Source organism: Cynocephalus volans, chromosome 2, assembly GCF_027409185.1.
Source record: "Cynocephalus volans isolate mCynVol1 chromosome 2, mCynVol1.pri, whole genome shotgun sequence".
Lineage (NCBI taxonomy): Eukaryota > Metazoa > Chordata > Mammalia > Dermoptera > Cynocephalidae > Cynocephalus > Cynocephalus volans.
The window spans coordinates 220,870,912-220,894,382 of record NC_084461.1 but is presented as its reverse complement, the minus strand read 5'-3'; the positions used below and the strand labels follow the sequence as shown (position 1 = coordinate 220,894,382).

General features: G+C 42.6%; 1 protein-coding gene across 3 annotated transcripts in view; it reads right to left on the bottom strand.

Annotated features, from left to right (window-relative positions):
- The window catches only part of EGFR (epidermal growth factor receptor), a 176,676-nt gene that overhangs the window by 38,849 nt on the left and 114,356 nt on the right, over window positions 1–23,471 (bottom strand). For 2 of the 3 annotated variants that reach the window (XM_063088058.1, XM_063088059.1), the window contains exons 2-8: window positions 11,484–11,635; window positions 10,487–10,670; window positions 7,604–7,738; window positions 4,351–4,419; window positions 3,382–3,500; window positions 1,860–2,001; window positions 194–310 (exon numbers count right to left, since the gene is read on the bottom strand). In XM_063088058.1, coding sequence (XP_062944128.1) covers window positions 194–310; window positions 1,860–2,001; window positions 3,382–3,500; window positions 4,351–4,419; window positions 7,604–7,738; window positions 10,487–10,670; window positions 11,484–11,635 — 918 coding nt within the window. Of the gene's footprint in view, window positions 1–193; window positions 311–1,859; window positions 2,002–3,381; window positions 3,501–4,350; window positions 4,420–7,603; window positions 7,739–10,486; window positions 10,671–11,483; window positions 11,636–12,937; window positions 13,028–23,471 lie in introns of those variants that run through there. The other variant, XM_063088060.1, reaches the window with a different exon arrangement.

Sequence of the window (23,471 nt, the reverse complement as noted above, 5' to 3'; positions counted from 1 at the left end):
CCTGACCAAATGTGCAGCGCCCGCTCATGCCCTCACCCCGCGGGCAGCACCACCTTCTCCCTTGAAAATCAATGTACTCAGTGTTTTTTTTCCTTTTTAAAGAAGAGTGAGATGTCTTCCTTTGGAGGCGGGCACACAGGCCCAGCTTCAAGATCCTGGCAAAAGCCCTTTCCACGCCCCTGCGGGCTCCTACCTTTGCGACATGGCCCTTCGCACTTCTTGCACTTGCGGACTCCGTCTTCCTCCACCTCGTAGCTGTCGGACCCGCAGGCGCGCACACACGAGCCGTGATCTGTCACCACGTAGTTGCCTGTGGGAGACACAGAAAGGAAGGTGGCCAGAGGCACTGAGTGCTCCTGCCACCCCCCTCACCCCAAACGTGCTTGTGTCTTTCTCTAAAGGGGCTGATGAAACGGGCCCATAACCTTTGGATTTATTCACTGTAGGGACAAAGAACGAAAGGCTGCACACAGGAGAGGAATCGAGCTCAAGAGCAGGCTGGCTTTCTAGACTGCGACACGGGAACACACACGTGTAGCCCGGGCAGGAAATGCGTGTGTCAGGGAGACAACATCAGCGTGCTCACCGGCACCAGCGCCTCTGAGCAGCTCATTCTTCTATAGCATCTGTCTTCAGGACTTAGAGTTAAAGCTTAAATATTTATTAAAAATACGTGAACCTAACAAAGACACTCTTTGCCACAGCGGTCACAGCTGAGGCTGCATTTCATTCCTGCCACTGCCACCGGCTCTGCCCTGTGGGTCCCCTCCCACCTGGCCAGGATCCCCTTGCAGGGGTGGTAGGACCCACAGGCTCTCCACCCAGCCAGGTCCCTCAGTCCTTTCCTCCGCCTCCCCTCACACTTACAGCAATTTCTTTGTGTTAATATTAACTCCTATGCTGTTTTGTAGGAGCTCTATGTGATCCTGTTTTGAGTTCCCGAAGTAGGATCCTCAAAAATATTGACTGGATATCCGTAATTTCTCTCCTGTGAATTGTCTGCTTTTGTTATCTGAGGCTCTAAGTGTTTTCCAATGGATTTTAAAGCTCTATCTATTTTAAGCCCTCTCTCAAAGACTATATCCGTGTCATAACTGTGGCAAAATTTTCTTTATCTTAGTTTGCCATTTACTTTAAATGGCTTATTATTTTATTTCTGTGTGTGATTTGTTTTTTCTTGCACAGAATTTAAAATTTTTTACACACACAAATGTGGCAGGGCAAAATCTCCCCCTCATAATTGTTCTTTTAAACTTTTAAGAGTTAATCTCCCCTCTTAGAAATCACGACTGGTTTCCAAAGGTCTTCAATTGGACAATATTTTGTTTTCTCTGTTAGGAGATAATTTTTGTCACTTAAACCCTACAGCCACCAGAATGCAAATACAAACAAGCAAAACACAAACACAAGCAATGAAAATATAACGAACAAGCAAGCCCAGCACTTCTGCAGTGCTCCTGATAGGCACAGCTCTCAAGAAGGCAGGTATCTTGCTATATCCCCTATCTTAGGTCTGTTAAATAACTGCTTAGTACAAGAGCTGAAGAGTGAAGTCAGGTCCAACAGACCATGGTTTTGTGCCAATCAGACAACTGTGCACTCTGGACTACTGCAGTTTCAGGGCTGGGCAGCAGCTGTCTTTCCTGTCATGCAGCTGACGATGCCCTGTGACCACAGCAGCCCTATCACCTGAGCAGCAGCTACTGCCCTCTGCCCCTCAGCAGTGCCAGTCCCTCACCTCTGCCTGACAGCGAGGCAAACACACCGACCCACAGACTGCCTACGACAGGGGGGACTCAGGGATCCCCACAGGACAAGGACGCCTAACAAACCAAAGGCTTCCCATGCGATGCACTCACGGGGGCACTTCTTTACACAGGTGGCACCAAAGCTGTACTTCCCCTCGGGGTTGACGTCCATCTGGTACGTGGTGGGGTTGTACAGCATGAGTGGAGGGCAGGTGTCCTTGCATGTAGCTTCATCTCGGAACTTGCGGCAGACCTGTCACAGGAGGGACGACAGGTCTGGTCAAGCGAGGCAGGGCACTCCGTGCCCCACAAAGGATGCGCAGGCCCACAACCTTCTGTTTTATTTACTTTAAGAACAAAGAAGGAAAGGCTGCACACAGAAGAGGAATCGAGTTCAAGAGTGGGGCGGCTTTCTAGACTGCAATATGGGAACACACATGTGTCACAAAGGATGCAGTGTTGCTCTGATTTCGTTCAGAAAGCTCAGGTTAGCTCTTAGTGCCCAGGTGTCTAACTGGAGTGGAAAAATCTAGCAAAGTACTCAGGAGAGTCAGAAAGACCTTCCTCTTAGAAGTACGTATTTTCTTTAATATCCTGTCTCGGCTATTATAATTTATGGATTATGACCAGAAAAAAAAAAATCTCTTTATTAATTTATAAATGATGAAGTTCACACAGTACAGTGGTAACTTTAGTGTGAAATTATCAATTCAATTTATATTGGATTTCTCTAATAAAGAAACTCGAAGATACATTTTAGAATGTATTGCCAAATTGCAGAAAACCTTGACTAGGAAGGGCGCCATGTACCAGAGGCCAGATCAGAGGCAGCGGTGGCTCTTCCTAAGAGTCCCACACACAGCCTTTTCCTCTGAGCTGTGGAATCAGCCCAGACCAACTGAGTCAAGATCCCTGGGGCTGGGTCTAGCCTCTAGAATTTAAGACTCTTTCCTTCTCTGAAACAGTGTTCTGGGTTGTATTTGAGGGTGGGCCTCCCGGCACTCAGCACTGACTCTGGGAATCACATCTACCAGCCCTGGCGTCTCCCAAGGTGCCTCTGATCTGAAACCTCCGTGTGGTGCCCACAGTCCACTGGGGCAACAAGGCTTTTGTTAGAGCTTTCTGCAGCTACAGTGACAAGAATAGGGACAAGGCACAGGGAGGAACTAGGTTTGGGAGACCCAGATGCAGTCCCAGCCAGATCTGCATGGCTCTGGGTGGGTCTCTTAGGGGACCATACAGCATCCACTCTCTAGGTCTGTGATAGAATCAGGTGACACAATAAACAGCGTGATGCTGCCGCTGCTGCTGGCGGCAGTAAACATTCATGACAAAGAGAAGCATGTGGTTAGTGTTTAGTGCTTATTCTGTGCCCAGGTCCTCTGGATGCATGCCACATCAAGTCACACTTGACAGGTGGGGACTTTAATATCTACCACTGTCAGATGAGGAAACAGAGGCACAGGGAGGGCAGGCACATAATTTGTCCAAGGTCACACAGTAAGTGTTAGAGGCAGGATAATAAAAGATATTCTGTCCATAGGCAGCGGACAACACCCACGTCTGCTACTACAAATGCTACCGGGGGCTGGTGGGGCAGGGTGGGCAGGTGGGATGGAGGAAGGCGTCTCACCAGGCAGTCGCTCTCCCGCGGCCCCGTGCAGCCAGCTGCGCACTGGTTGTGGCAGCAGTCGCTGGGGGACTTGCCACGGCAACGCCCCGAGCACTGCTGGGCACAGATGACTTTGGTCACTGGAAAAGAGCAAAGATCACCGTGAGCCGGTGGTGAGGGAGCACTTGCCAGAACAAGGGTGGATCCACCGATTCTGAGGCTTGCCGAAGCTTCTCAGCGTTCACAGTCCACCAAACCAAATCAAATCACGGCCTTTCCTCATGGTGCCTTATGTTGCTACTTATATTTAATCCCTTGAGAGAGCTAACCAGATCAAGGCTAGACTTTGAGATCTCTTAAATAATTAGACACTAGTTAGAACTGAGATTGGGGCACTACAGAAAGCACATATGAACACCACAAGGCCTGCCAGGAAGTGGTGTTTAAAAGGACGTGACAGCCAAGCCACAATTAAACTTAAGGACAGACAATCAGGCTTTAAGCTGACATGTCCCCAGATTCCTTGGCCACTGGGAGTCTGAGCCATACAACCATGCCCAGGTAAATTAACTGTTCTATCCTGAAGTAGGGTTCACACAGAAAACCCCCAGTGAGAAACGTTGCTCGTACTTCTGTGCAGGTGGGCACCAAAGAAAGGCGGCGGGGGAGGAAATGAGAAGCTGGTGACTCATATAAACACAGACAAGTCTTCCACGCCCAGGAAAATGTGCTGAACGTATTGTTCAAAGAAATGACTGGCATCTGGGCAGCGACTTTCACTTATTTGTGACAGGCTGAAGTGCCAAAAATAGCCCACCCTGCACTAATTGCACACAGTGAGATGTGCAAGATTCACGTAACTGCTAACATCTGGCCCTGTAACCAAGAAAGTGTTCTGGAGTCTTCAAAGGGAAAACAAAAATCCAGCCAGCTCAGTAGGGCAGGGAAGGGTGGTCACATGCTTGTCTGGGCCTCTGTCCACTGACTTACGTTTCTGGCAGTTTTCCTCTCCTGTGCCCCAGCAACTTCCATTGGGACAGCTTGGATCACACTTTTGGCCTGAAATATAAAATAGTTAAATTCATACCACAATGAAAGAGAACAAATGACGAGAAATTGAGGACAGCCTTTCCAAGGCCCTGAGCTAAGTAACGTTCTAGAAATGAGGACAAGCTTTCAAATTTCTTATTCTCTGTTTATTTGGCTGCTTGGCTTTGTACAATGATTTAAAAGACCCCCATGAGACAAAAAGGTGAGCCATGTGCTACTTTCATTCACATTTCAGGTGTGGAAACTGAGGCAAAGAGTAATTATTGCCTCATCACAGGCCCCATGAACAGGGACTTAAGTGAACTCAAGGTTCTAGATGTCCAACTTGCTTAGGCTTGGAACGTTTTCAGCACCTTCCACAACAGGGCAAGGCGTCTAATCTGCTTGGCCTTAGGTGTGTGCTCAGTACATTCTTGCCATCTCCAGTCTTGAGTGACCGGGTAGGCTAACCTCCCTGGAGACACTGGGGTCTGATGTTAAATCATGGCCTGTAAATAAGACTCCTAGACTCCAAACCAGAGAGAGGCACAGGATGGTGCACAGCGGGCGAAAATGTCAAAGGTGTGTATCAGTGTGCTGATTATCTAAAACCTTCGCTACCAATTTGCAAGCTGCATTAACCTGCATTAACCATCTGGAAATATCTGTAACTGGTCAATCAGTTTTGCAGTCTTTATAACTGGTGACTTATAAATTATATCTACAATGTTTTTAATCTCATTAGTCCTGCTTTTGTTTTTATCAGCACTGAGAAATCTGAAGACCAAAGTGCAGGATTTATATAGAGAGGACACACTGACCTCCAAATTTGTTAAAAAGAGATCAGTCATGCACGTATCTTTCACCGCAAAGACATAATGACCTACAGGAGTTAATGTGTGTCCCAAAGTCTCTTGCAGTCACGAAGAGTTAAGTCTCTGGGAGAATTTAGATTTCAAGTTTGGATTTTACCAAGTAACTGTTGAACCAGACATTCCCTAATATGACTGACAACTTTTACAGTCACTACCAGGGATGAAGGTGTTAATGCAGTACTGGTGCTCATTAGGGACATAAAGGACGTTCAGGATGAACACCAAATCCACAGTGTGGGCTCTACGTTGTGGAGAGGCAGATAGAGAGGGAAAAAGGGAGAGAGGGAGAGAGGGAAAGGAAAGAGAAAAGGTAATACACGGAAATGTTAAAAGGAGTTGTGCCTGTATAGTGAAATTATGTTATTTTCACTTTTTATCCTATACTTCGACATATTTTCCAAATCTCTATTATAAGTATATAATAGTTAAATTTTAAAAACTTTAAAATAAAAATGCATCTTTCCGTAACAGGGGAAACATCTGCCAACCAGTGAACGTAAGGTTGATTATAATTCTATTATCAACCTCCTATGACAAAAAGGAAATGCAGATGCATTATATAAAATATGGATAATAGAGAAAAGAAAAAAGAAAAGAGAGTCACCCAGAGGTAATTAACATAGACTTATGAATATGTGATAAGATTAAATAAGAAGTGGAATCACACGACACATTGTGTTACAATCTAGCAAAATGTTGTGACAATTTTTCCATGCCTTTAAATGTTTTCTACCTAACATGATTTTTGACAGCATGCTGTATCGTAATTTATTTAACCAATCTTTTATTTTTAGATATATAATTTGTTCCCAAAATTTATTATCAATAAAACTGCAAGGAATATTCTTGCATAAAACTACTTTTCTACATCTCTTACGATTTTCACTTCCGTTATTATTTCTTTTTATATTATTTTTAGATGTGATATTCATGAGTCAAGGATGTACACTACTTTGAAGATTTAATACATACTATCAAAATTCTCTTCCTGACTCGGTTTTATTAATTTATATGCTCACAAGCAAGCAGAACATGAGTATTTCTTTTTTATTTTTTTTCTTTTTGAGTAGCCACATGAAGCACTTTATTTAATTACATCAAGAAAGCACCTTAAACATCAATTTAAAAATTCAGGGCTATACTGAAAATAGCATTCTGAGAATTTCTGTTTCTCCACAACCCTGCTGACCTGGTATCTAACAATCAAAAGGAACCCAAATACTTAGCAAAAGCAAAAATGATGCTTCCCTATTTTATTTTGACCTTCTTTTTATTAAGAAATAACTTATTACCTTATTTCTTGGCCATCCTAGTGTGTGTGTGTGTATAAGAGGGAGAAGGTGCTCATACCCATGGCTGTGTCTTTACTGGGAGGTTCATCTTTTCTTAGGATTTTTAAGACTACTTTGGATAGTTACGTAGCAAGGATAGTTACGTAGCAAGGATAGTTATGTACCCTCTTCATAGCAATCACATGTTGCACAGTATTTGCCTGTTTGTCATTAACACTGTTTCATGCGAAAGTTTTCTTCTATGGTGTCTGACTTTGGCTTTTCTTCAGCTTGATATTACAACTATTCACCTTTACGTTTCCTTCTAGCACTTCAGTATGTACTGGATATTTTACTATATGTATATTTAGTATGTATTTGGACTTTTTACTGGTGTATGGAGTGGGTGATAGATTTAATTTCCCCTTAAGTAAACCCGCTCATTTTAGCTTCAAATTCCAAACTTCATGCAAACAGCATAATGCTGGGACACATTGTGTGTATAACTTTTCTTTGCTTCTGAAAAACAGCCATCCGCTGCATGGTTGTAGGAGACAGGGAAGCAGGCAGCAGTGATCACTTCTTATTCTGAAGGACTGAGACCGAGGAGACCAGTCACAAGCATTCGGGGAGATACCAAGAAGCCTCCACCCTGTGGCTGTCATGAGGGGGGTGGGGGGCTGGGCAGAGTTCAGCCCAGTGCTTCCGGAGGGCTGCGCCACATGGGGGTTCAGTGGCAGGTCAGAGCACACGGGGTTTGGCCAGTCTCCATGCAGCAGGATGGGAAACCGCCTGCCGTGCCACCAGTGCCTCTTCTCAAGGGTCACACAAGGCTCAGCTGCCCAGGGGTGATCTGCAAGCCTGCTGCCTCTCACCACGAAAAACAGACTCTCACCTCCATCTTCAGTAAGTGCTCTCCTAGTGGGCAGGTAATCTGTTCACTGCCTAGTTTGTTTTAGGTGACTGAGACATGTCACTAAACATGCACTGTCCCTTCCCCATCCTCACGCTGTGCAGCTCCACCCGCCACAGGAGCTAGGGGCAGAGAGGATGCTGTGAAACACTTACAGCTGCCCAGGCGGTTCTGGAAGTCCAAGGACATGTTGCTCAGAAAGTCTTTGTTGACAATGTCCTGCCACTGGACAGTCTCCACGTTGCAGAGGACAGGGTTGTTGCTGAACCGCATAGCACCGTGAAGGATCTCTGCACAGAGAGGAACACAGTGAGCAAGCTCCCCTCCCCTCCAACACCACGCGGGCCGTGCACACTCACTACATTTACACTCTGTGACACATGCCTGTGCCCAAACGACAGCCAGCTCGCTAGCCCCTTAAAAGCTTCGAGGGGGGCAGATGAAAATCGCTGATGACAGCGCCACGGAGGAGTGGGCATTTTCCTCCAAACTGGGCTTTGAACAGCGATTAGAAACTTAGAAACCTGGGGAGGAGGGAGGTGGACGGGTCAGTTGGTGGTGCGGTGCCAGTGTCCTGTACACGGTGCGTTGGTGGTTCTGGGGGCTGAAGGGCTGGACTGGAACAAACTACCATGGGGAGATGGGTGCGGAATCACAAGCACTGCGGACTTGGAGGCAAGGCAGGGTAGTCAGCCCGCACCTAGTGTGTGCCCAGGGCCCTGGAGGATTGTCACTGGAGAACAGGGTGCGAGAATGACATGGAGCAAGAAGAATGTTTGTCTGAGAAGAGGCAGGCAGACACCAGAGATGCTGAGGACATACAAGACTGGGCAGTTCTTCCAGGGGAAGACCTGAGAAGACATGAGAAGTCAGGATGAAAGAAAGCAAGGCTGCACAAAGGGAGAGCCCTGTACCAATGGCGTGAACACGAACATCTGTGTAATGATTCATGTGTGCAAACACTACACCAGTGCTGCGGGGTCTGCAGAGATGAGCGAGCCCTGCTGGCTTCTCTGAGAGCTGACAGGCATGGGGAGACAGACAAGGCACAAGGCTTAACAACTCCGTGCCCACGGGAGACCACGTCACACAATGAGACCAGTATGGTGCTAGTTGATTAATAAGCATTATCTTCATTAGCCCTCACAATGGTCCCATGACTATCTGCAATTTAAATTTAGAAAAACCCAACCTTAAATACATTAAATAATGCCCAGCATCTCACAGGCAGGGAATAGATATACTATGTGCACAAGGTACCATCGTGGAAGAGGATTCTCCCCGGGAAGATCTCAGAGGCTGTTGGGAAGAATGTGAATTCCCAGGACGTGGACAGGCACATATTTTGAAGGGATAAGGAGGGGAGGGCGCTGAAGGCTTCCTGCAGACAGAAGACCCAGAGCAGAGGCACGGAGGGTGGGACAGGTGGACAGTTTCTTCAGTGGATGGTGGGGAATGAAGGAATCGAGGGAGGAAGGCTGAGGTCGGAAAGGGCCAAACTGTGCAGCTTATCTGTAAAATCAGAAACGACAGCAGGGCCATCGAGTGAACACACTCTAACAGAAAAGGGACATCAAGGCTGCTGAGACAATCAGGACAGCAGACACGGGGCCAGGGCGGAGTGTGAAGAGGGAGAGTTGTGAACGGGCCTCAGGAACGGCTGCGGGCAGCGCCGGGGGGAGCGGGGCAGTGCGGGGGGGCTCCGGCGCCGCTTCCATCTAGCAGAGAAGGGAACAGGGAGACAGGAGAATCGCTGCTTTAGTTTGAACGCTCACACCATGGTAGGCACTGGCCAACAATTAGTAGTACTGGGGCGGGGAGTCATGGGAGGTCATTGCTTAACGTTATGCTTAGGATGGCAAAAAAGTTTTGGAAATAGACAGATGTGGTCACACAGCACCATGAGTGTATTAATTCCACTAAGTTGTATGTTTAAAAATGGCTAAAGTGGCACATCTTGAGTATATGTATGTTGCTACAATAATAAAATAATAAAAACAAAATAAACCCAACTATCGATAGTACTACATTAAATAACCTGGATCTATATGACCCCAACCTTGGTGAAAAAAAAAAAAAAAAACTAAGAACAATAGAAATAGTTGCTGAGAGCTTTACCTTTAGTAACTCAATTTTCTCTTAATTTCTTAATTTTCTAAGAAGTATGTTACCATTTTTAGCATGTAGGCTATTCACAATCTTGAAGGTGAGGAATCTGAGATACAGAGAGGTTAAGAACGTGCCCCAGGGTCACCTGGCTGGTGACAGAGTGGGCTGGAGCCCAGGCCATGGGGCTCCGGGGTTGTCATGCTTACATGCTGCCTCGCCCCGTGATCCCAGGACAGGTGAGACAGGCAGACGCCGGTGGACGTAGAGCACGGGCCGTTCCCCGGCGCAGGTGTAACGCAGCGGCGTCACCGTGAACACTGAAGTATGCCCAGGGCGCTCTGGGCTGCAGCGGTGGGTGGAACGCCCACACAGTTTTAAGGGGTGGTGAGCCACCGTGCCCAGGCGGGGAGGGCCTGGCTGGGTCCATTCTCGGCTTTGGATGTGTGGCCAGATCCCAGCACTGTGCACCGCTGGCCTCCACCCCTCTGAAGACGACCCCTCTATTCTGTACCCCTCTTTTCACCTCCTGTGGGCCCTGCCTCCCCCTCAGAACTGCAAGGCATGTGGGAAGGTTGGGAGCCCTGGGGACGGAGAGCTGGCCTTTCTTTTCATTAGTTTACTTTATGCCATTTCTTTATTTGTAAAATGGCAGGGTACAGCACCTACTTTGAAGGAAGGTTCCGGGCTTTAAATGAAGTTGCTGATTTAACAGGCCTGACAACAAACCTACCACCCTCCAAGAGCATAATAACTGTTATCTCTAAATGTTAAAAATCAGCTTCTCTCTTTTCTACCATCTTTCACAGCTGGCACCCAGACATATGTATCTGATGAATAAAAGACTTCTCTGAGGTTTAATTAAGAATAGTGATAGGTTCGCTGATGCCACTAGGTCACTCTCCGCGTTCACAACTCCACAGCCCCCTCACCCTGTAAGTTCCTCATGGGCAGCTCCCGCAGGCCAGTTTTGTTTGCGCCGTAGTTGGATAAGACTGCCAAGGCGTAGGTGTTTTCATAGAGCACATTCCCTCTGATGATCTGCAGGTTTTCCAGGGGAATCTTCTCCACGGTGTTGAGGGCAATGAGAACGTAGCCAGCCACCTCCTGGATAGTCTGAGGAGATAGAACAAGAAGTCAAGCTCTAACGTGGGTCCAGAGATTCCCAAGACACCTAACTGAATAAGTGAACTAGAACACCCAACGTATAGGTGATGATGCTGGGGAGACGGGAGGTGATGGGCTTTGCAGGGGCTCATGCACGTCTGCTGGTGCAGCAATGCGAGCTCATCACTTGCTGCACCTCTCACTGCACCTGGTGTGCAACATACTCAGATGGATGTGGAAATGTCTAAAAATTATTTTGTATCTGTCTCACATGCTTTCTAATTAAAAACAAAACAAAACAAAACAAACAAACAAACCCAGAAGGCAGCCAAGCAAATCCAATCAAAGTTCAACAACCACCAAACTGAAGCCTTCAGAGCTGGTTCCTACTGGCTCACTATAGCCCTAGTGTACGAATTTTGTGAACTGGTGGTAAAACTCCTGGTAGCTTAAAACCAGCTGTGGTGGGAGTATTTACAACAAAGATATAGGCAAATTCTACAAAACAGGGCTTTTTTTTTTTTTTAAAGAGCTAGTGCACCAGCACACTTCAGCTGAACAGTGGTCAGGGGTTACTAGCAGCGTCTATGACGATGACGGTGGAATGCCAGCCTAGCCCGTTTCTCTTGAATACCCTTTTTTAGCTGTAACTTGACACTAGCTAGTAAGGTGGCCTTCTCATAAAACCCTCATCTGCAGTTCCCTGGGACTTGTCACTGCCGTAGCAAAAGTAAACACACTTCACTTCAAACTCTGCCAAGGTCTTTATCTACTTCTGTGTCTACTACATTTGGGTAGGACAACCAAAGTCACTGAACTAACCTTTAAGAAGGAAAGGTCATAATTTCTTTGTACGTAGGTAATTTCCAAATTCCCAAGGACCACTTCGCAGTTATTAACCATCCTCTGGAGGCTTAGAAAGTGGTCTTCAAACGTGCCCAGCTGGGTCAGCCTGTTACTTGTGCCTTGGCAAACTGGAACAGAAAGAACAAAGGTATCACGTGAAATGCTGGGTAAAGTAGCCAAACTAAAATAAAACAATGTTTATTAACTGTGTGGGCTTTAGTGACTTACATTTTAACTCTGATCAAAGGGCATTTCAAGACAAACGTGATAAATGATGTTTGAGTTTATATCAGGTGCAACTCATAATAAGAGATAGCTCATCCCCATAATGCATAGAATTGCATTATATTAAAATACACAAAGAAAAAATATTAAAAATTCAAGGGGGAATAGATGAAAATTCTATAAAAGTCTTTAAGACAGGATAAGTCTACAACAGTTCCAGTAGACAAAAAATAAATACCATAAGGAATATTAAATAATATAATTATAAAGTTGAGTTAGTAACTATATAATGAACTTTTTTACTTTACAAAAAGATAGCATGTTACATGCATGTAAAGAACATTTACAAACATAACATGCACTATGGTTTTCTGACCATAACATTGTACACCTAAAGTCAATGACAAGAGTGTAAACTACAAAGCCAACTGGCTGGAGATTAAAAATATTCTTCTAAACTAATCCATCAAAGAACAAATTAAATGTCTAGTTAAAGAATATTTAGAATATAATGAAAACATTTAAAAACACACTCAGCTAGTGAGAAACCAGCATGTGCCTCTCTGTCTGTCCACACTGTTCGTCACCCAGCACAGGTGCAACTGCTCTGCGTCACCTGCCAGTACACAGCCTTGAAACTCCCTAGTGTTTCAAGGTATCAATCCAAGAAAACATTTTAAAGTAGGGGACAAAGTTAGACTACAGAAACGCACTTGGTAGTCTATTTTTAAAAGCAAAGAAAAGAATTATAATAGTCTTATTTACGAACCTCGCTCTTTGAAAGACGTGTTTAGGCAAGCGTAACAAAACAAAGAGGCTTGGAGCTTTTGAAGCAGGGAGCTTGCTAAGGGAGCACGCTTTGAACCAAAATTACCCTAAGAGTGAAGAAATACGGCCTCTGGCTTTGGACATTAGATTCAGACCTGGCCAGATTCTTCCTCGCCTGCAAAGGCGCTACCGCAATCACAGCAACCAGGTGGCAGAGCACAAAACAAGGCCAAAGCCAATATGCTGGAACTTTCTTCAGAAGCTCTTTTCAAATGCGTTTTTCTACTTTATAGGCTTCTTTGTTCCCTTTCCACGTGAATTATTCTAAAGAGCCTCATCCAACTGTCTGCCCATGCAACGAGCCATGGCGACAGAGCATGTTCAGACACCGCACAATCAACCCAAAGCGTTTACACAAACGTTAAACATGAAGCAACCTGAATGTCCTCTTTAACTCTGCGGGGATTTCCCTTCTCTTCCCTTGTGGGTTCTCTCATCCAAATTCGGTGGTAGTGAGAACTCTTACATGGGAGTTGTGAAAGTCAACCAGGTGGGGTCCCCATCCCCTGTCTCCAGGGAATGATCCATGATTCCTCCAGCCACGACTTTGGATCAACCCAACGTCTCCAGCTGGCTTTCACCCAGGAGTACAAGCTGCTCCGACTGCAGCCTCAAGCCAGAGCAGTTGTGTAACTGTTCTACGCATGCAGATAGGGCCAGGCCCATTTCCCAGTTCTAAGGTCCTTAAAGGTGTCCCCACTGATGTGGGTACAGGGTTCTGACAAGAACGAAGGGCCTCTCAGTCAGCACACCTTGGGACAAAGCCGCTATCCTCGCTGACAGACTGAGGCCTCTGATGTTCCTTCTGGCTGGCTGTGGAGCAGGTGTGCAGGTGGCCACCAGAGCCAGCCATGCCCATCATGCCGGCCAGGGGAACAGTGGTGGCAGCAGGTCTCAGGAGGGCTTCTTCAGCATACAGAGTGATAGAAACAAAGATGGTTGCTTTCATTTTAAATGGTCAAGGACATCAGCTTGTAGGACTCTCTCAGTTGAATCAAAGAGTTCTTGTCTAACAGTGAGCGAGTAGCGTTTGTCAGTACAAGAAAACGTGCCATTTAAGATTAGTCTGTTACAGAAAAAATAATTGTAAAAAGATTTGTGCTCTCATCCATTTATCCAAAAAGTGCTAAACGAGCACCTAAGGCACCTGTCAATGAGCACCTCTGACAACCTGTCATTGCCTACAATCAACATGAATTACTTTCATATTCAGAAAAAGAGATCATGTATTTTGGAAGATAATAGCAACATTACCTATTATTAATAGGACTCAATTCATAAAACATTTGGGAAGCAACCGGACAACTTGTGTAAACAAATAAATATGCTTAAATTCTACATCATGATTCCACGTTGAAAAACCTTTCTGAGAAAATGGACCTAAATATAGAAAAAGCTTCCTGCATAATGTTATTCACTATTTATTTTTTCATAATGGCAAAAAAAAAGCAATAAAATCTAAATGTCCAATTGCCGAACATGTCTATTCTTGAGAATAAGAAAGCAGCTGATACACTATTTGATTCAATATTTCAAGTCCATCTTGAACACTATCCCAGGGTTAATCACTAATGTATCAAAAGAAATCATTATAAGACTGTTTCTGCTGAGACTTTTTCCTGCTGTATACCCAAAAGGAGAAGACAACATATAAATAAAACCTTGGATGAGGATCAGAGTTACTTCGTCTAAGTTTCCTGATTGAAGCAATCCTCGTCTAATTCCCTGTCTCCAGGGAATGACCCATGATTCCTCCAGCCACGACTTTGGATCAACCCAACATCTTGTATCAACCCTCGTATAAATCCATCTTTATACCAACTATCTCATGTTACAAATATAAAGCACTGAGAAAATTTAAATGTGAGACCACTGATATGAGTAAAATTTAAAAAATAACAATCACAAACTAGTTAGGCAGCTTTAAGACAAAACTGCAAAGAGCAAGAGCTTTTTAATTAATCCAGGAGAAAGTTTTGGTTTAGCCCCTTCCCCACTGTGTGACCTTGAACCACTTCCCTAAGCTCTCTGCACCGCACTTTTCTCAAATACGAAGCTGGTGAAAATAATATTGGTCTCTGCTGTGGTTTGAATGTCTCCCCAAAGTTCATGGGTTGGAAACAATCCCCAGTGCAACAATATTGAGATGTGGGACACTTAAGTGGTGATTAGGTCATGAGAGCTCTGCCCTCATAAATGGATTAGTGCTTTTACTGCGAAGGGGCTTAGCTATCGGGTTCCCTTCCCATCTCTCTCCCTCTCTCTCTTTCTCTCTCTCTCACCTGTCCCCCTCCCTCCACGTGTATGTGAGCTTTCTTGCCCTTTGCCTTTTGCCATGGAGTGACACAGCAAGAAAGCCCCCACCAGATGCCAGGCAGGTGCCAGCGTTATACCCTCAGACCTTCCAGCTTCCAGAACTATGAGCCTAATAAACTTATTTTCTTCAAATGACCCAGTCTGTGGTATTTTGTTATGACAATACAAAACAGACTAAGACAACCTCCCATACTTGTTTAAAAGATTGAATGAATATATAACCTCGGCTTTCTTTTATTAAAGTTAACTGTTGAGGGTGCCAGCCAGCGGAATCTCAGCTCCACGCAGCTCCACGTAGCTCCACGTGGCTCCCTCAACCTGCTACCTTGGACCCAGACAGAGGGGGAGCTCCAGGCCCCACCCCCACGCCCTGAACCGGCACCACACAGGTGAGCCCACCGGGGGTGGCTGGCAGCAACACCAGCCAGCGGAGTCACGCAGCTCCATGCAGCCCCTCATCCTGCCTCAGACCCAGGGGGAGCACCAGCCTATGGTCCTGACCCACCAAGTTTGGCCCAGCAGAACTCCATGCGCTAGGGGCTCATTCTACGACCACAGAGTCTAGAACGGGGACCAAGGTGGTTTAACATAACCCCCACCACACCTACTGTCAAGCAAAGACAACTCACCCCCCACAGTAGCAACCAAGGCCACTCCACAGGCAATCTAGGTGTAATACAAGAAGTAAACCCCCTACCAAATGATCAAGCATCAGTGAAAAAACACTAGAATAACAAACAATCAAGAAGAAATGACACCACCGAAAGGATACAGTAATGCCTCAAAGTCAGACTCCATGGAACAGGGAATCCTTGAAATGTCCGAAAAAGAATTTCGAGCAATGATCTTAAGAAAACTTGAAGAAATAAAGGAAGACTCAATTAGAGAACACAATGAAACAAGAAAAAACATCCAGAATATGAAGGAGGAAATCTACAAAGAGATTAATACCATAAAAAAGAGTGTAGCAGAACTTCTAGAAATGAAAGACTCACTCAGTGAAATAAAAAACACGACTGAGAGCTTGAGCAGTAGGGTAGAGCAAGCAGAAGAAAGAATATCAGAGCCTGAAGATGGTCTTTTTGAAATAAGTAAGACAGACAGAAAAAAAGAAAAAAGAATTAAAAATAATGAGGAAAATCTGAGAGATAGTAGACAACCTCAAGCACTCTAACATCCGAATCATGGGTATTCCTGAAGGGGAGGAGAAGGAAAAGGTATTGAAAACCTATTCAAGGAAATAGTAACAGAAAACTTCCCAGGTGTAGGGCAAGATACAGACTTTCAGATCCAGGAAGCTCAAAGGTCCCCAAACAGATTCAACACAAAAAGATCCTCCCCAAGACATATTATTGTTAAATTCACAAAGCTCAAAGACAAAGAGAGAATTCTAACAAGCAGCAAGAGAAAAGCGTCAGGTCACTTATAGGGAAACCCCCATCAAACTAACAGACTTCTCAACTGAAACCCTATAGTCCAGAAGAAAGTGGAATGATGTATTCAAAATACTAAAAGAAAGAAACTGCCAGCCAAGAATTCTTTACCCAGCAAGTCTCTCCTTCAGAAACGAGGGAGAAATAGTGTATTTCTCAGATAAACAACAGTTGTGGGAGATCACCACCACACGACCAGCCCTGCAAGAAACTCTCAAGGGAGTCATTCATCTGGAATCTGAATAATGGTGACCATCATCACGAATACACAAGCCAGAGCAAAACCCACAGTTAAAACAAAATAGAGAACCCAGAAATGAACCCATATGCCTACAGCCTTCTGATCTTTGACAAAGGCAGCAAGTTTACATACTGGGGAAGAAACTGCCTTTTCAACAAATGGTGCTGGGAAAACTGGATAATCATATGTGGGAGAATGAAACTAGACCTGTATCTGTCACCATACACCAAAATCAACTCAAAGTGGGTTAAAAAATTAAATATACATCCTGAAACAATAAAATTCCTTAAAGAAAACATAGGGGAAACACTCCAGGAAGTAAGAGTGTGTACCGAATTCATGAATAGGACCCCCAAAGAACAGACAACTAAAGGAATAAACAAATGGGATTATATCAAACTAAAAAGCTTCTGCACAGTAAAAGAAACAATCAACAGAGTAAAAAAACAACCAACAGAGTAGGAGAAAATATTTGCAAAATATACATCTGACAAAGGATTAATATCCAGAATATACAAGGAACTCAAACAACTTTACAACCAAAAAACAAATAACCCAATTAAAAAATGGTAAAAGGAGCTGAACAGACATTTCTCAAAGGGAGATATACAAATGGCCAACAGACACATGAAAAAGTGCTCAATATCACTCAACATCCAGGAAATGCAAATCAAAACCACACTGAGATACCATCTCACTCCAGTTAGGATGGCTAACATCCAAAAGACTGAGAACGATAAGTGCTGGAGAGGTTGTGGAGAAAAAGGAACTCTCATCCACTGTTGATGGGGCTGCAAAATGGTGCAGCCATTATGGAAAATGATATGGCGTTTCCTCAAACAATTACAGATAGATCTACCATATGACCCAGTGTTCCCACTGTTGGGAATATACCCAGAGGAATGGAAATCATCATGCCGAAGGGATATCTGTATTCCAATGTTTACTGCAGCTCTATATACAATAACCAAGAGCTGGAACCAGCCCAAATGTCCATCATCTGATTAGTGGATAAGGAAACTGTGGTATATCTACACAATGGAATACTACTCTGCTATAAAAAAGAATGAAATACTACCATTTGCAACAACATGGATGGACTTAGAGAAAATTATATTAAGTGAAACAAGTCATGCACAGAAAGAGAAATACCACATGTTCTCCCTTGTTTGTGGGAACTAAAAATTCATAAATAAGTAAACACACCAAAAAATAAAGGGTGGGGGGAAGAAGACAGAATAACCACAAAAATTCCTTGAACTATTTAATTTTTTTTTTTTTAATTTGTGCTTTGTTTAGCTCTCCTTTCCCTGTAACTTAAAAAACCAGTCTATACATATTTTGCTTCTTTCACAAAATGTATATTAGCATCTGATCAATTTTTTGAAGTTGAATTTAATGGTTTGAATAGCTGATTGTGGTCTTTCATTACTCAATATTTCCCTTTCAGCCTTTGGATTAAACAGAAGCTTCTGGTCCAACCTTTGTCATCAAAGTTACATCATAGACAGACCTTCCCTCCATCTCATGCCTGTGAGCGTTTTATCTCTAGCCACGTTTCAACTCTCAGCGTTCAGACTGGACTTTTTGCTGTCCTTCAATGCTACTGCATACGTTCCTGCTTCCAAACATTGCTTGAGTTGTTTCACGTACTTAAGATGACTTTCCTGCCCTATCCCACAGGCTCTCTTTGTTCAAACTCAGACTCATTTTTCAACAAGTTATGTTTCCTACTGGCAACATACTTGACACACCACCTGTAAGCTTTGGAGAAGCTTTGTTGGTCCCAGAGTTTGAATCCTACATAAACAGAAGATGGAGATTTCCTCTGCATCTTGCACCCCCCTCTCCTTCTGTCTCCTTTGTTTCTAGCTTTTTTTAAAAAAATTTTTTTATTTATTTTATTTTATTTTATTTATTTATTTTTTTAAATTTTATTTTGTCGATATACATTGTGGCTGATTATTGCTCCCCATCACCACAACCTCCCTCCCTTCTCCCTCCCCCCTCCCCCCCAACAATGTCCTTTCTGTTTGCTTGTCGTATCAACTTCAAATAATTGTGGTTGTTATATCTTCTTCTCCCCCCCGTTTGTGTGTGTGTGTGTGTGTGTGTGTGTGTGTGTGAATTTCTATATTAATTTTTAGCTCCCACCAATAAGTGAGAACATGTGGTATTTCTCTTTCTGTGCCTGACTTGTTTCACTTAATATAATTCTCTCAAGGTCCATCCATGTTGTTGCAAATGGCAGTATTTCATTCGTTTTTATAGCTGAGTAGTATTCCATTGTGTAGATGTACCACATTTTCCGTATCCACTCATCCGATGATGGGCATTTGGGCTGGTTCCAACTCTTGGCTATTGTAAAGAGTGCTGCGATAAACATTGGGAAACAGGTATACCTTCGACTTGATGATTTCCATTCCTCTGGGTATATACCCAACAGTGGGATAGCTGGGTCGTATGGTAGATCTATCTGCAGTTGTTTGAGGAACCTCCATACCATTTTCCATAGAGGCTGCACCATTTTGCAGTCCCACCAACAATGTATGAGAGTTCCTTTTTCTCCGCAGCCTCGCCAGCATTTATCGTTCATAGTCTTTTGGATTTTAGCCGTCCTAACTGGCTAAAATACTTAGGAATTGAGTTAACCAAGGAGGTGAAAAATCTCTATAATGAGAACTACAAACCACTGCTGAGAGAAATTAGAGAGGATACAAGAAGATGGAAAGATATCCCATGCTCTTGGATTGGAAGAATCAACATAGTGAAAATGTCCATACTACCCAAAGTGATATACAAATTCAATGCAATCCCCATCAAAATTCCAAAGACATTTTTCTCAGAAATGGAAAAAACTATCCAGATATTTATATGGAACAATAAAAGACCACGCATAGCCAAAGCAATGCTGAGCAAAAAAAATAAAGCTGGAGGCATAACACTACCTGACTTTAAGCTATACTACAAAGCTATAATAACCAAAACAGTATGGTACTGGCATAAAAACAGACACACTGACCAATGGAATAGAATAGAGAATCCAGAAATCAACCCACACACTTACAGTCAGCTGATCTTTGACAAAGGCACCAAGCCTATTCAGTGGCGAAGGGACTGCCTCTTCAGCAAATGGTGCTGGGATAACTGGATATCCATATGCAGGAGAATGAAACTAGATCCATACCTCTCGCCGTACACTAAAATCAACTCAAAATGGATTAAGGATTTAAATATACACCCTGAAACAATAAAACTTCTTAAAGAAAACATAGGAGAAACACTTCAGGAAATAGGACTGGGCACAGACTTCATGAATACGACCCCAAAAGCACGGGCAACCAAAGGAAAAATAAACAAATGGGATTATATCAAACTAAAAAGCTTCTGCACAGCAAAAGAAACAATTAAAAGAGTTAAAAGACAACCAACAGAGTGGGAGAAAATATTTGCAAAATATATATCTGACAAAGGATTAATATCCAGAATATATATGGAACTCAAACAACTGTACAAGAAGAAAACAAGCAACCCAATTAAAAAATGGGCAAAAGAGCTAAGTAGGCATTTCTCTAAGGAAGATATACAAATGGCCAACAGACATATGAAAAAATGCTCAACATCACTCAGCATCCGGGAAATGCAAATCAAAACCACATTGAGATACCATCTAATTCCTTGAACTATTTAAGCCAAGTGCACAGATACTACGTGGGGAGGGGATGTGAGGGGTGGAGAGGAATGGGTAAAGGGGCATGAAAATCAAGTACAATGTATTTTGAGAAGTAAAATAAAATAAAATAAAATAAAATATTTTTAAAAATGCCAGCAAGAAAGAGAAAGAAGCTAAAACATTCCGCTTTAAATTCCCAACTCACATTGAAGAAGAGAAATAAAAGGGGGAATAATGATCAAAAGATATTTAAACCACCTAAACAAGTAGCAATTAAATGACAGGAATTAAACAACACTTCTCAATAACTACTCTGAATGTGAATGGACTAAACTCCCCGTTCAAAAGACACAGATTGACTGACTGGATTAAAAACCTAGACCCAAGTACATGCTGTCTTCAAGAGACCCACCTCCCATGTAAAGACACTGATAGACTAAAAGTGAAGGGATGGAAAAAGATATGCCATGCAAATGGAAACCAAAAACAAGCAGGAGTAGCTATTCTTATATCAGACAAAATAGACTTTAAACCAAAAAACATTAAAAAAGACAAAGAAAGCCACTATATAATGATAAAGGGAACTATCCAACTAGAAGACATAACATTATAAACATGTATGCACCCAATACCGGAGCTCCCAGATATATTAAGCAAACACTCTTAGACCTAAAGAAGGAGATAGGACCTAATACATTAATAGTGGGTGATCTGAACACTCCTCTCTCAGTATGGGACAGGACTTCTAGGCAACAAGTCAACAAAGAGACACAGGATTTAATCTACACCCTAGACCAACTGGACTTGGCAGATATATACAGAACATTTCACCCAACAGCTAAAGAATACACTTTCTTCTCAACAGCTCACGGTACATTCTCCACCACAGACCACATATTAGGTCACAAATCTAGTCTCAGCAAATTTTAAAAAACTGAAATCATTCCAACAATCTTTTCAGACCACAATGGACTAAAACTGGAGATAATAAGCAAATAGCTGGAAGCTATACAAATACATGGAAAATAAATAATAGGCTCCTGAATGACCTATGGGTCCAAGAAGAAATTAAAAAAAGGAAATCAAAAAATTTCTAGAAACTAATGAAAATAAAGATACATCATACCAAAACTTGTGGGATACCGTAAAAGCAGTACTAAGAGGCAAATTTATTGCAGTAAATGCTTATATCAAAAAAACGGAGAGACTCCAAATAAACGACCTAATGCTATGCCTCAAAGAACCTGAAAAACAACAATAATCCAAACTTATAGGCAGTAGACAGAAAGAAATAACTAAGATGAGAGCAGAGCTAAATGAAATAGAGACCCCCAAAAACAATAGAAAAGATCAACAAAACTAAAAGTTGTTTTTTTAAGAAGATAAACAAAATAGACACACCATTAGCTAGATTAACAAAAAAAAAAAAAAAAAGAGAGAAGACCCAAATAACAAAAATCAGAAATGAAAAGGGAGACATTATAACTGACACCACAGAAATATAAAGAATCATTAGAGACTATTATAAACAACTGTATGACAACAAATTTGAAAATCTGGAAGATACAGATAAGTTTTTAGACACACATAAATTACCAAGACTGAACCAAGAAGAGATAGAAAACCTGAACAGACCAATAACAAGCAAGGAGATTGAAGCAGTAATTAGCAATCTTCCAACAAAAAAAAGTCTGGGTCCAGATGGCTTTACAGCTGAATTCTACCAAACTTTTAAAAAGGAGTTAATACCAATTCTCATGAAACTGTTACAAACAATTGAAACAGATGCTACTCTCCCAAACTCATTCTATGCGGCCAACATAACTCTGATACCAAAACCAGATAAAGACACAACAAAAAAAGAAAATTACAGGCTACTACCCTTGATGAACCTAGATGCTAAAATCCTCAACAAAAATATTAGCAATCAGAATACAGCAACATATTAAAAAATTATACACTATGATCAAGTGGGATTCATCCCAGGGATGCAAGGATGGTTCAACATGAGATAAATGTGATACATCACATCAACAAGCTCAAGGACAAAGACCATATGATCATTTCAATAGATGCTGAAAAAGCATTTGACAAAATTCAACATTCCTTCATGATAAAGACTCTCAACAAATTAGGTATACAAGGAAAATATCTTAACACAATAAAAGCCATTTTTGACAAGCCCACCGCCAGTATTATTCTGAATGAGGAAAAACTGAAGTCCTTCCCTTTAAGGACAGGAACAAGACAAGGATGTCCACTCTCACTACTTCTATTCAACATAGTACTGGAGGTACTAGCCAGAGCAATTGGGCAAGAGAAAGAAATAAAGGGAATCCAGATTGGAAAAGATGAAGTCAAAGTCTCCCTAGTTGCAGATGACATGATACTATATATAGAAAAACCTAAAGACTTTATCAAAAAATACCTAGAGCTGTTTAATAACTTCAGTAACATTGCAGGATACAAAATAAATGCCCTCAAATCAATAGCATTTATATACTCAAATAATGAATTAACAGAAAGAGAAATAAAGAAAGCAAGCCCATTTATAATTGTCACCAAAAAAATACAATACCTAGGGATCAATTTAACCAAGAAGGTGAAAGACCTCTACAATGAGAATTACAAACCACTTCTGAAAGAAATTAAAGAAGACACAAAAGATGGAAAGATATTCCATGCACTTGGATTGGAAGAATGAACATTGTGAAAATGTCTATACTACCCAAAGTGATCTACAGATTCAATGCAATCCCCATCAAAATACCAATGACATTCTTCACAGAAATGGAAAAAACAATCTTACCTTTCATATGGAAAAACAAAAGACCCCAAATAGCCAAAACAATCCTGAGCAAAAAAAAAAAACAAAGCTGGAGGCATAACTCTGCCTGACTTCAAATTATACTAAAAAGCTGTTGTAACCAAAACAGCATGGTACTGGTACAAAAATAGACATTCAGACCAGTAGAGTAGAATTGAGAACCCAGAAATCACTCCTCAGGATTATAGCCATCTGATATTAAACAAAGGCAACAAAAATCTACATTGGGGAAAAGACTGCCTCTTCCACTAGTGGTGCTGGGAAAACTGGATATCCATATGCAGAAGAATGAAACTAGATACACATCTCTCGCGATACACTAAAATCAACTCAAAATGGATTAAAGACCTAGGCATAAGACCTGAAACTATAAAATTACTAAGGGAAAATATAGGTGAAACATTTCGGCAGTTAGGTCTGG